At 45.7% G+C, this 14,010-nt stretch overlaps 1 protein-coding gene across 1 annotated transcript in view; it reads right to left on the bottom strand.

The window, feature by feature from the left end:
• Nucleotides 1-14,010, bottom strand: part of LOC147678728 (IgGFc-binding protein-like) — a 247,706-nt gene that overhangs the window by 57,963 nt on the left and 175,733 nt on the right. The window contains exons 69-74 of the mRNA XM_086946187.1: nucleotides 8,587-8,728; nucleotides 6,543-6,790; nucleotides 3,779-3,956; nucleotides 2,786-2,891; nucleotides 1,173-1,270; nucleotides 487-666 (exon numbers count right to left, since the gene is read on the bottom strand). Of these exons, the coding sequence (XP_086802313.1) occupies nucleotides 487-666; nucleotides 1,173-1,270; nucleotides 2,786-2,891; nucleotides 3,779-3,956; nucleotides 6,543-6,790; nucleotides 8,587-8,728 (952 nt within the window). The remainder of the gene's footprint in view (nucleotides 1-486; nucleotides 667-1,172; nucleotides 1,271-2,785; nucleotides 2,892-3,778; nucleotides 3,957-6,542; nucleotides 6,791-8,586; nucleotides 8,729-14,010) is intronic.

The following is a 14,010-nucleotide window of genomic DNA, read 5'->3' as shown; positions in this document are numbered from 1 at the left end:
GGAGGAAACAGGAAAAAGTTCATTTTTTTAAACCCACTCACTCACTCTCCTTCTTATTTCATTTACTCATTCACCAATTAAGAAATATGTTCGCTCACTCACTATATTTCTTATTTCATCACTATAATGTCACTATGACATAACTGTGATGTCACTAGATTGAGACAATGTGAGCACTGTGATGTCACTATGTGATAACTGTGATGTCACTAGATGGAGACAATGTGAGCACTGTGATGTCACTATGTGATAACTATGATGTCACTAGATGGAGACAATGCGAGCACTGTAATGTCACTATGAAATAACTGTGATGTCACTAACATGGAAGTGAGGGGACTGGCATCTTATCACCAGCAGAAAATGAGAACTCTGATTTTAGTTCTTTAGCTTTGAGATCAAGCTTGTGATGAATTGATGTCAAACAAAAAGGTGAGTGTGAAACTTGATTTTAGAAAGGACCTAAAACCATGTAGAGCTACTTACGGCAGAAGGTACTGTTCCGCCAAACAATGTTCGTGACCCCTTTCTGGGCGCAGAGGTCAGCATAGGATTGCAGGGAGAAGCAGAGGGCTACTGTGTCCCCATCAGTGCCACACTGGTCATAAACACAGTTCTCGAAGAAGTCTTCTGGCGGGACCTTGTCATGGCAGGCCTTGAAGACACCTAAAAGGCAAAGAGATAGAGAATGTAAGAGTTAGAGGAGGGAGAAAAATGGCAGAGAAAGGACTCAAGGAAGGTAAATATTGGAAAATATCGTAATGAGTGCTGGGGATAATGCGAGGGAAACAGAGGAAAGAAAAAATAGCAGACCCCAAGAGAGAAGGGAAGATCAGAAAAGGGAGTAAGGAAGAAGCAGAAGAGTTGTGGACAGAGAAGGAACAGATGACAGGGAGGATGTTGATCCATCTAAACTGAAAAATCCAACAAACTCCTGCCCAAGGATTGGAATGAATGATCTTGACAAGCACTCGGTCCCAAGCCTACACCCATCAATTTTTGAGTAATGGACCCTTTTGTTATATGGCCAACTTTCGTATGTATGTCCTTCTGGACTATGGGATACTCCGGTCTCAGGGCCGCTCCACTACACGGCTCACCTCTGTCCATGGAACACACTAAGCCACCACAATTCACAGCTGTAAGGACTTTACCTCTTTGGTTGACCTTACCCTGAGGGTCTTTAATGAATCCACAACTGGTAGGTTTAGAAGCATCTTGTATGATGAGTGGGTCACAGGGTGTGTTGAGCCCTCCATTATGCGTACACCTGTGGAAAAGACGCAACACAGAGAAAAAAATCACCTCAGAATCAAGCAAAGACAAAGCTGGGATATTCATCTCAGAAAAGACAAGGAATGTATCTGTCTACTGGGGAAAATTGAAATGTGCTAACAGATTGATGTCTCTGTAGATCAGATACATGTAGTGACAGCAGTGCATGCATCACATGGCTGGTGCACCTGAGGTGGTACAGATCCTCCCTCAGCCTCACCAGCCTTACAGAGACACAATAATGTTTGGAGAGAGTGGATGGATTCCTTGTTGGAGACAGTGTGTGTTTGCAGATATGTATTACGATTCTGACATCCGTGTGGGTTTTATCCTTGGAGTCGGAGTGTAAATGCAGGATTTGCTTGTATGTGCACACACATCAATGTCAGTGTTGGAGATGGACTGTACATAGGGGTTGACTGCACACTGGAGTTACTCCTACGTCAGTGATTGTCTAGATAGAGCAACAATACAATGTACAAAGGAGATATAATTGACTGAATGTATGCAATAAACTATAGATTGTGCATGTGTGTCACTCCTTTTGTCCTTGGAGTTGGCAATTGTACATCACTGGTACTGTTGCGGTCTAATAGTAGGCTGTTTGTCTGCTCCTGCCATTTTTATTGCAAGACCGCAGAAAGATGTTCTGCGATGATGCTATGGGATGGGACAGTTGGAAAGTTTATGATAGGGCTGATTGCTTTGGGTGGTTGGTGGGAGATTCTATAGTTGGGTTAAGGGTGTGGGCTTGTGGGGGTCATTGGTGTGGGATTGAAGAGCGCGGTCCTTTGAGGAGTTACTGGGGTGTAATTGTTGAGAGATTTGCACCCTCCGCTTCTTAGCATGGGTTCTATAGGAGTTGAACGTTGTGGCATTGTTGTCGTGGGATAGTGCACTGCCTACTGCAGTGGAGTTGGTAAGAGCTCTTCATTTTTCTCCATGGGTGATTTTTCCATTGCAGGAGTGATAGTGGGGGGTTGGTGGGAGACAAACTGGTGGAGATCCTGGCTTTGGATTGGTGTGAGCTGTCCAGGATGGGGCTGTTGGGAGTATTACTGATGGGAGTTGTTCATGGCGGGCTGTTAACATGGATTGATGGAGGTTGTCCATCGTGACACTGTCAGAGTGGGATAGATGGAATGTGTCCATGTTGGAGATACTGCTGTGCGACTGGGGACAATTGTATTTTTTGGGGTGGGTGTGGAGCCAATGGGGGGTGTATGTGATGAGTTACTGCCTTAACAGGAGCAATTGGTGTGGAGTTATGGGGGCTTCTACGGCTGAGCTACTGGCATACAATCAGTAAGAGTTGTCCATGATGGGGACCTTGGCACAGGAAGGCTGGACGTTGCCTCTGGTGGGTGGCTATTGATGTGCGGTTGATGAGAGCGCCCCTAGTGGGGTTCGATGGAAATGCCCATTAGCGTAACCCTGGGTACAGCCTATGGATGTGACTACTAGGTGTAATTCCCATCAGCAGGATTGACCGGGCCTGGACAGTACTTACTCAGGAGTTTCCTCCACCACCCAGCTCTGCCCCAGCTCTGTCACATTCTTTGCAGCACTGCCATCTGGTTTCAGGTTGTCGTCTGTGCTATTTCCATTGTAGTTGCCTGGCAGGGGATGAAAAAAGCCCAATTCATCATTTAGAAACAGAAGGGGAGGAATGGGAAATGTTTTCAGCGGGCAAGATCTCAACTATCTTACTCGATTACTGCATTGTTTGCAAAGGGTCATCGTAGTAAGCCCTGAAGAAGTACCCTTCAGTGACACAAGCCATGTGCACACATCTCAGCTACATACGTGGACACGTATGCTTGTCCAATCAATATGGGCTGATAATTAGGTACTTATTTACAAATTCATTCACTGGAGCTGCATTCATAACTTTTCTTTAGGATGTTCACCTAACATACTTCAAGGGACTATTGAAACTTCTATCCAATCCAGCAAATTCTTTTTGGATTTCTTTGATTGGTCAATACATTTTAATGAATGAATGTACATTATTGCACACTTTTTCTCATTATGCTTCAGAGACCCTGCAGAACAAACACAGTGAAGATCTAATGAGTAACAGAAAACAGGCTTAACCAGATGCCATTAGCTCGCATAATTCACCAATCCCAAAACCAAAAGAGACAAATGCCATGACAACCCATGTGTAACCATCCCAACAAATATTCCAGTCCCCATAAATTCACACACAAGTCAATGGATTAACAAATGCCTGCTAGGATCCTGACCTGTGATGTTCCATCACATCTTTCAAAGGTCTTAACTCTTAGCAATATGAAGCCACTATTAGCTCCCTTACAATTCAGATCAAACAATCAAGAATGCCAAAGAGGCGGTGGACCTGGAGTCTGCCCACTCAGACAAAAGGCCAACATAAAATGTCAACACCAACGAGCATTTATTTGTCCAAATACTGTAGATCATCTCTCTGGTAAGGCTCCAGACCAGCTATGATCCCCGGTATGTTTGTAAAGTGCCTTACCTCCGAGTCCGCAGACCAAACCAGCATAGGACGATGGCACTGAGACATCCACATGGTGATTGCCATCAAAACGCACCCAGAGCCCAAAGTCTGTCTCAAGCAAGACGAAGGTGCCACTCAGATGGATGGTGAGCTGGTCTCCAATCTGAACGGGTAGGTTGACTCTCTTGCCATTAAGCTGTTAAAAGAAAGAGACAATCAAGGCTTGACTTGATGTTTGAAAGAACCTGAGAGGGTTTTGAAGTATCTGGAATAGAGATTCCGAGTTTATCTTCTGGCTTTATACTTGGTAATCTAGGACAGGTTGCCTTACCTACCCACATATGAATGTATTCTACCCTAACTGGTAACCTATTCTATCAGCAGCTATATTGAGCGTAATCCTCTTTAATTAGGGACTCTAGCACCAATAAGCGAAAAACCCACACAAAGCGATACAACAAACCATATGACATATGGATTCCACCGTTGCGCATCCCAAGGTCGCTGCGATGCAGCCACTCAAGCTGCACCAGACTTGAGACAAAACAAATCTGAAATACTTTTGGGGTTGCTTTTATCCCCTGTCCATTTCTGGGTCTGGGCCGATACTTATTTAAATTTGGTTGATATCTGTCTGCAATGGCCTATACAAGCAAACAAATTATGCATTTGAGCATGCTCCGAAGAATTACGAGGGACTTTTGTACAGCCTTTGAATGTCCCCCGAAAACATCTCCCTTTTGGAGTTGGATCTTTCTATAGGTCCATGTTGAAGGTTTAACTCTTATTGAGGGAGAGTCAGTGACACACAAATACACTAGAGCTGTGCAGCCCTTTTGCCCCACCGGCTGAGTTATGTGAAATTCATAAGGCTTGAACAAGACTAGTTTTTCCTGAGAAGACATTTTTTGTGCTGGACTGTTTTCTTTCCTTGAAAAGCTAAACTTTGTAGGAATTTTGCTCAACTCTTTCCACTTTACCATCATTGTTAAGTCAATATAGGTGGCCATGTTTTTGATAAACTTCACAAAGTGGGCAAAGGCAAGTTGGTCCAACTTCACTCATCTCAAGTATCCTTAATAAGCACTAAGGTTAAAATGACTTAGTTGTATAAGTCAGATGGCTCAGTCAACATACACGACATGGAGTAGTGATGGCGGGCATGCCCAACTAAAGTCCAGGAGGGCTGCATCCATGTACTATTTTCAGGATATCCACATACAATACATTTACATTCAATCAATCCGATATAGAAGGGCATCCTGAACATCTGTCAATAATCCCCTACCCACCCCTCAAGGCCTACGTTGGGCTCTCCTGCGGTAACAGTCCATGCTTTTGGGTAGCTTCAGGCTCTCTGTCACTGCCTATAGGGGAATTATTAAAACTGTCCAGCCTGGGAGCATAATATGCAAAAATAGGCAGCCGTTCTTGATAATACTCTTCGGTTAAGGCGAGGCATGGGATTTAAACTAAGAATCAGCATGTGATTGGCTGAGCCACTCAGAATCACTCACAAGCAGTGGACCAGGTGAGTTTGGCACAACAGCAGGGAGTGTCAGGTTTCTAAAAGGTACATTCATGCATGCAGGACCCAGTGCTCTCTAGGCAGGACTGTCCTGGTTCACAATGCTTGGCTCTGGCCAATCTAAAAAGGACAATGGATTTAAATTATTTATAAAAGTGTGGCATTCTACCATGCAGAGTTTCAGTCCCTCCCGCGCTACACAAGGTGATATCAAAGAGTCCACGCAACAGTGACAGAAGAGGGCTAGCAAGAACTGACCCTGACCAGCTCAATCTCGGACCCATTTGAGGTTCGTGCTGAACTACAGGGCAGGTGGCCCTCACTTTGGATCACACTGTATCTGTGGCATCATAGGGAAGAAACAACACATATTCATATACATCCCACAGATATCACAGATTTAAGACAGACTAAAATTATTCAACCAAGCTGCATACTTTTTTATTGAACATGCATTCTATAATTCTTTATGGCTGCATCGACTTTTTGTCTGTGAGACGGTCTTTAATTCTTAAAAATTACATTTTTTTTGTTTTTAGAAATACTTATAAATCTTTAACATGAGTTTGATATCAGACCATTCTATAATTCAGTACAATGCTACAAGCACCCTGGAATTCATTAAAAAATCAAAAGACTTCCTGGAACTCACACATTCAAGATTTTTAGTTTTTTAAATCCATACACTCCTTGAAACTCAGAACTTATAAAATTCTTTAAAATTCTACAAGTCTGTGGGATATCTCACTCTAGATTATTTTTTTAATTGCGTAGACTTCTTAGTTATTAGTCAGCCTTGAATTTTTAACAATGCCATAGGAAATTCTCTTCTTTTTAACAATTTCACATACTTACTGAATCTCAAACGTTTTAGAATTTTGAGAAAATTCCTTACATCGTGAATATTTCACATTATATAAAATTACACAGACACCTAAGATATCAGACATCATAGAAATCTTGAGCAATCCCACAAAATTCTAGAATCTAGGACATTTTATAGTCCTTTGATGGTTTTATAGTGTTCTTGGATCTTGTTATTGTACAATTCTCTAAAATACCTTACAATTTTGGGTCTTGGGGCATTCTTTAATCCTTTAAAGATTCCATTGACTTAAGGGATCTCTGAGTTTAAATAATTTATTTAAAAAGCATCCTAGATTGCAGACATTGTAGAGCATTTAATAATTCTTTTACATTTCACTAGCCTCTTTTATTACTCTATTCTAGAAGAACAATGGGTTCAATACTTACAATGACTCTCCGGCTCTTCATGAGGGTGATCTGTTGCTCGTACACCTGCACATGAACCGATTTGACATAGGACACAAACTTATTGTTGCCGCGATGCTCATTAGAGGTGTCCACACTGAAGAAGGGCAAGCCGCTAGAGGGAATGCACACTTTGGTCAAGGTATATGTGCAGGTTCCCATGAAGTGGAAGTTAGCTTTGTCAAATGTTCTGTAATGGGGGTCGCCAGAAGCCGAACAGCTTTCTCGATCTAAAGAGAGATATGAAGGGAAGAAACAAACACATTAAAGGGTCTGGGTCCTGACATTGAGACAACGTCAATTGTCGCTCACGTAGGATGAAGCAAGTGGAACGGAGGGAACTGCCTCTGGATGAGGATGTGACTACAGAAAGGGTCTACCTCCAATAAGATCAGTGGAATGTTAATCCCTGATTCTATATGGTTGGATGATAGAGTTAAGACTTATTCTTGACTCTCTGCATGGATGAAAGATGTTGCACTGAGTTTTAAGGGGATGCTAATTTACCCTGATGAAGACCCGATATCCTGTTTGGGCTAATAAAGTGTCTGAAACATCTTGTTGTAAAAGATGACAGAAGACAATCTCCCTGCACACACCCACTGTTCTTTTTAACCCTGCTCCGTGTGCCACTGAAATAAAAGTAATTCCTTTGGGTATGCACAGAGTGTAGTTTAAACTGAAATTTCTGGATCCCCCTCTTTTCCAGTACCATTTATTTGTATCTCCCTCACTCCAAGGTCGAAACCACCTTGTCCTACCAAAATGGGACAGGAAAGCCAATGATAAAGCATTCCACAATGATGTGGGTGAGGCCTTTCCATTCAAAGTGTTTGACAGGGGCACTTTTCTATCAGGATAAAGTGCTTTTTCACTACTGTATTGTTTGTGAGTTTTTTTATAGTTGTGTAGAGGACATACGGTAGGTTGTGGTTCCCTCTAACTCGTATTGTGATATGGAGTCCCTGGAAGTGTTCCGCTGAGCATGATATGAGAAAGTGGAATGGCGAAAGCAGCACGTATCAGAATCTGTTCTCTGCAGTAGCCTTGCTCTCAATATTTCCATAAAGTAGGACCCCAAAGCTGTGAGACTCCTTGAGATGCAAACGGTCAGGTAAGGAGGGTCGTGTATAGAAGCATGGGCCAGAAGAGGTATTAAAGCAGATTGGTATGAAATATAGTGGGTAGATATTGAATCAGCTCCACCCACGTATCTGCCACAGTGAGCCTTCAAAGGATGGGCAGGAGGTGAGGGAGGGGTAAGATTGGGTGTGTAGTGACGAGAGCGCAGTTCGAGCGAATGAGGAGGTCAAGGTATACAAAGTGACTTAGAAAAGAAGAACAGAGTGGATCATGGTGAATCTAACTCCAGAGCAGAAGCTGCTTTCCACAGAATCCTCCAGATGACTCTAGCACTATCACACATTGTCCAAGTTGTCCTCTAGCTATCCTGAAAGGAAAAGGCTGATTATCATGCAGATTGCCACGTGCATCATAACACCAATGCTCTATCAATACCGCCTGTTCTATTTCCTTATCCCCCCTTTGAGGGAGCTGTTTAACAAGAAGGTTCCTTAGAGCATTTGCTGTACTTATAAGTCAACAGAAGTAAGATGCTGAATAAAATAACACCCAACACTACCCCACTTTATCCACCATTACTACCTTTTGTAAGTAACACAAACAATAAGGGAGCTGGAAGCCTTCCGCCTCTCACAATTTGTTCCACATCCAAATAACAGCCTTGAATAATTTACTAAGTGCTCCAGTGGTGGAGGGCGGGGTGCTGGAGTGGGAGTGGGAGTGGGCGGAGTGGTGGAATGGGCGTGGGAGTGGGGTGTGGTCTCCTCTGACGTGCAGTTCCTCTCTCAGCCACAAGGAGTTGCACTTATCATGATCTCACACCCTCTCTATAGCAGTTCAAGCACACGCTTCCACAATGTCGGGAAGCCCTACCATGTTTTGTAAGACCTTTCGTGACGAAGGCGGACTGGTAGCGGGGCCCGTGGCCCTCACAGATTCTCACCTAAGGGATGGCAGCCGTACACCCCGTCCTTCAGGCCGCAGCTCTCCTGTTCCCGACAGGTGTGGTTCTCACAGCGGATGATGCCCAGGCCTTGGCACGTGCACTTCTCACCACATCCGGTCTCGTACCACACGTCTCCAGCCTAAAACAACAGGTACAAGAGTGGATTTATATTCACACGGGCGAACCCTTGGATTCTGGAACTTCTTTCAAGCACTGCAAACAAAGCCTTTCTCCTTTATTCAAGCAACACACAAACACCAGGGCAGTCTCAGTATAATCTGCTACCTTACATTTATGGTGGCCATTGTATGTTCAGTCCATTCCAGGACATTGGGATGGGCACCGGCCTAGCTTGGAGGTATCCTTAGCGGAGGAATCCAAAACACAAGGCCGGAAGCCCCACGCTACCCTTATGTGTTTCTAATCAGCTCCTCCCTGTTTTAGAGAATCTTTGAACCTGTCCTATGGCAGCGGCACTGCTCACCAGCTGCAGAGCATTAACAATGGCGCCCAACCAATGGACCAAGGTCTTGTCAGCACACCACAGAACACTCTTAAAGGCACAGTAGTGCTTCTAAGGTAAGATTCTGCCCCAAGACTCCCAATGGGTTAATAAAATGAATTCGTACTTGTATAGCGCACTTATACCCTGAGGTGTCTTGGCACATACCACTATGGAACCTTTCCTGGATTTTCCCTGTGAAATGCCCACTCCTGGGCACCCCCAAGGTGAAACCAGGCATCCAAGCGCTGCTGGGGCTGTTGTGGAGATTAGGCAAGCTATTGCCCAGAGTTGCAGCATGGGGCCCATGATTAGAATAGGCACCGAGGTGAGAATTATCAGGTCCGAGGAAATTGAGCCCAAGACCCTCCGAGGTGGGAATTGAACCCTGGTCTCGGGCCAGAGCTCTGCATCAGGGTCTGCCGCTCTAACCATTGAGCCACACGTCTCCACTTAATGCATCTGTTGCAAGGCTGTGACATGCATTCAAAAATGTATCCCCATCCATAGATACATTTATGACCTAGCAAGACAAGGTAAAGCAGTCCTTTCCAGCAGCTGAATACATGTTTTGGCAAGGAGAAAAATTGCAGCATATTTACAAGAAATGCTTTACACATTACTTCATATTTCACTATACTAATTTTCAACACTAATCCTTTATGGGTTCCGGAGTAGCATGCTACTCGACAGAAAAACGCTTCAACACCCATCAAGGGTAACAGGTGCTATATGAATGCAAACCTTTCTTCCCCTTCTATCCATCCGCTATCCTTCTCACTCCAAGTAACTGACTAATATCCACCACTCAAATTACTTTCATTTTTCACCATACTAATTCACCACTAATCCTTTATGGGTTTCCGGAGTAGCGTGCTTCAACACTCCATCAGGGGTAACAAACGCTTTATAAATACAAACCTTTTTCCTCCTCTATCCTTCTGCTATCATTCCAAATCCAAATAACTGACTAACCTATCCACCACTTGAAATGTACTTGCATGTTTCACTATACTAATTCAACACTTATCCTCTATGGGTCCCGGAGTAGCGTGCTACTCACTGAAAAAAGCGCTTCAACACCTCGTCAGGGGTAGTAAGCGCTATACAAATGCAATTACAATACAATACAATACAAACAGTACTATGCGATTGGTGTTGGTGCGGGTGAATGAAGAAACAGACAACCGGACGGCTGCGGTGACGCTGCAGATGAAAATTGAGGTATACAACGTTTACAACGAAGTTGTTACAACGCACTACCATTACAACGCAGGCATTACCACGCATACCATTACAACGCATTGCGCTGGGGGGCGCTCTAGGATAGGGAATAAGTTTAATTTTCTATCCAACACCTTCCCTAGTGTCCACGGGGACTGGAGTTGGAATAGAAAATTATACTTACCACTATCCAGCACCTCTAAGCGCTATGCGTTGTAACGGTATTCGTTGTAAATACCGCGTTGTAAAGGTATGCGTGGTAAAAGTATGCGTTGTAACGTCATACATCCGAAAATTGACAATCCCTGCATGGACACTGTAGTGTCTTTTATCATACAGGCCCGCACACGCACAGGGTGCCGCCGTGTGTCACGCGATCTCTTGTCTCTGTTCACACGGACACTGGTGGAAAGCTGGGATCACACAGTGGAAGAGAGTGCGAGCTGGAAACCCCCAGGCCAGAGCCCTCTACACAGCTCTGCCCTTCGGAGCAAAGATGCCAATGGCTGAGGACTCGCACCCTCACCCATCGAACAAACATGGGGTGCACAGCTCTTGGTCCCTGGCACTTCTTGCTCGCCCCTACCCTGCCCCCGGGACTCCCCGTCCTGTGTAGTACCCCTCACCCCCAACCATCTGCCCAGAGGCTGCAATATCTTTATCCTAATGCTGGTCCCCATGAACCACCCTCACCTGATCTGGCAGACACAGGTGCGGCGCAAATGTATCACCTGTGCCACAGCAGATGGTCTCCACGGGAGTACGGGTTACAGGTTCATGCCACTGCTGGCCACGTCCTACATATGAACAACATGGGGGTCTTGATGACGGACATACATGGACTCCAGTCCCCTCACCAGGGAATGTACGGGCCACACCTGGGTAAAGGGGTCCAGATGGAGTGGACATATTATGCTGATGGATTATAATTGGACCCAGTAAGGTTACCCCTGGCTGGCGTGCTACTCACATCACATGGATCCATTGCCTACATCAGCCGCCAGATATCCAGGACGCTTTGCAAGATGTTTGCATTTCACACCTGTATATGAAATTGGACGTTAGACAAGCATTGGTGAAACCAATAAGCCTGGGTCTCGTATGAACAGAAAAGACACCTCCACGGAGCCAAGTCCGTCCTCGTTCTTTCTCCGTTTTGTTATCTCGTTTTTGGCTGAATCCAGCCCAGCTCAATGTGCCCTCAGCTGCTGCCCCACACACTCTGGTCCTCTCAGCCAGGGGGTCTGCGCCGCCCAGGCTCTGTCACCGTCATTGTGCAGCCATGCCTGGCTTCGGCCCGGGGGAGGGGCCAAGGTGCGCACGAGGTTTGTGCTTCTTGGCAAAAGCGGGGAGAAGCAGAAGAGCTGCTGAGGAGACATGAAAATGCGTCTGTCCGCCGCGCATGCAGTGGGCCCTGTAAGAGGGCGGCCCCCCTTAGTGCCGCATTAGGAACCCGAACCCCCCACGGACCAGCTGCCGGGACCCCTTCCCACGGGAGTCCCACCTATGTCCGGTGCCTCTGCGGCGTCATTTCCGGTGTGCCGTGGGCTCAGGACAGGTATTTATACATGCCCCCCCCCCCCCCCCCCCCCCAAAAAAAGCACTCTGTGGCAATCCAGCCAGGTGGATTGTGTTCGTTTGACATACCAGAAAGTGTGCTGCGGCTCCAATAGTGTTGAGAAATATGGGGTTGGGGCACAATTGCTGACATTTTCAGAGCACATATTGCATTTCTATCCAGGAAGGTGCAGGGAAATATGCCCATTATTTTACTCTATGTCCTCACATTCCAAAAGCATGGCATCTTTCTCGGCCCTTGGGATACCTGCAGTAAAGCTGGCTATGGGCCATATATGCATGTTGGGGTCACCGCATGGCGACACAGCATCTGAAGATCGCAGTCAGGGGGGTGCAGGCGAGAAGGACATGTGATGTAGCTGAATATTTGGAGTGTCCTTAGGGGACTTCGGGACTCACCCCCTGTGGTTAGATCCACCCTTGTGTTGGTTTAGTTGGGGAGGTCCACCTGGCGGCCTCATAAGGCGTGACAAAGCTCCAATTCGATACATGTCATATGTTTCCAATGGGTGAGAGGGCCATGCCAAGGTGCTTGCTCAGATGGGGGGGGGGGGGTATCATCGATCACAAGACTCTACCATGTCCCTGCCCATTGACCCTCCTCAGGGGTCCACAATTCTCTTGCTGGCCAGCAGATGGTTATCAGTTTGAAGCCTCAAAGTTGGGACTTGCCAAGTAGGGGGAATGGGTGAACAAGGGCTAAATCAACTCCCAAATGTAAATGCGTAATCTTGCACATGGTGCACGATGGATTATATCACACAGAACTGTGGTTACGAAGAGAGCAGTAGTTTTAAATGCTCCTTTCATCCTGTTGGCACTGCGCTTCCATACAATTGGCGGCCAGTGGGGAGAGATAAGGGTATTGGTTGGCTCCAAGCAATAACTTCAAGGATAAACAAGGCTGTGGTCAAAGAAGAGAAAAGGTGTGGCCTCTTTCGTGTAAACACCACATGGTATCCCGATAGGGACGGGGCACACATGTCAGAGGTAGATAAGGAAATGGTCTATACAGAAGGACTAACAGCAGGTTGCAGGTGGTTATGAAGCATGCCATGGTGGTGGGCCAGACCAGAGTTATGATAGTGGACACATCCTGGGCATTGGCAGAGTTACCAGGTGATCCGGAGGCTGGTTGGTACAAAGAGGTACCCTTTCAGGAGCACTGAGGGCTGCCTTATGCCAAACCTCGGGAGTCTTTATGGCAGGACCTTGGATGAAAACGTCAGCTCCCCGCTAGTCCTTCGGACGGTTGTAAGTCTGAGCAACCGGGGGCTGGCCTTGCAACGCTCCGCCCCTAAAAAGCCATGAGTAAAGTTTGGACTGGTGGTCCATGGTATGTAAGGGGGATAATCCCCACATTAAAGGTAGCACCGACTGGGTTGGCCATGGCGCAGTGTGGCTCATCAGGTGGGTAGGGCAGATTTGGTTAGTCATCGCTGCCTGCCCTTGGATCGCCCGTAAGTTAACCCACCTCGTTGTCACACTTCTTGTATGAAATAAACCTGCAGAAAACTGTTTTCCAACAAAAGTTGTGTGGACTGTTTATTTTGTGCAGTGCGACCAATTACTGCTAAGCAGGGGGGTTGCCGATATCGGCACTAAAGGACTTTCAAGCTGTCTCTGAATCACCCAAAACCTATCAAGTCTTGGAGGAGGAAAACTATACTATACATCAGGGAAGACACAAGGTGCCATCTTGGCCAGGTCGGTACTCCAGTGAAACTAAAGGAAGTCAATGCAATGTAGTGCTGTGTTATCGTAACTAGGTCTGCCATAGACTACGGAAGATATCTCTGAAACAAGGACACACAGGCTGGTTGGTCGTGGCCTTGGGTGAACGTTTCATACAAAGGTATAATTTAGTTAAAAACATTAAAAGGCATAGTGTATTTCATACCATAAACATTCAACAGAAGGTCATTTGTCGGCATGTAGTTTCAGCAATCACAAATATGAGATGTAGTGTAATAAAATGCAAAAAGGGTGTCCAAACTCCCTCACAACGGTGAAGAGCACATGAACACACAGGCGGAAAAGAAATGTCATTGTGTCAATGTAATATGCTTTTAATATGAAAAAATTGCAACTCATTTTGGCAAGTGTAAGAGGGGTAA

This window comes from Lissotriton vulgaris, chromosome 12 (genome assembly GCF_964263255.1).
Source record: "Lissotriton vulgaris chromosome 12, aLisVul1.2, whole genome shotgun sequence".
NCBI lineage: Eukaryota > Metazoa > Chordata > Amphibia > Caudata > Salamandridae > Lissotriton > Lissotriton vulgaris.
Note: the sequence above shows the minus strand (reverse complement) of the source record. Positions and strands in the feature narration are given on the sequence as shown.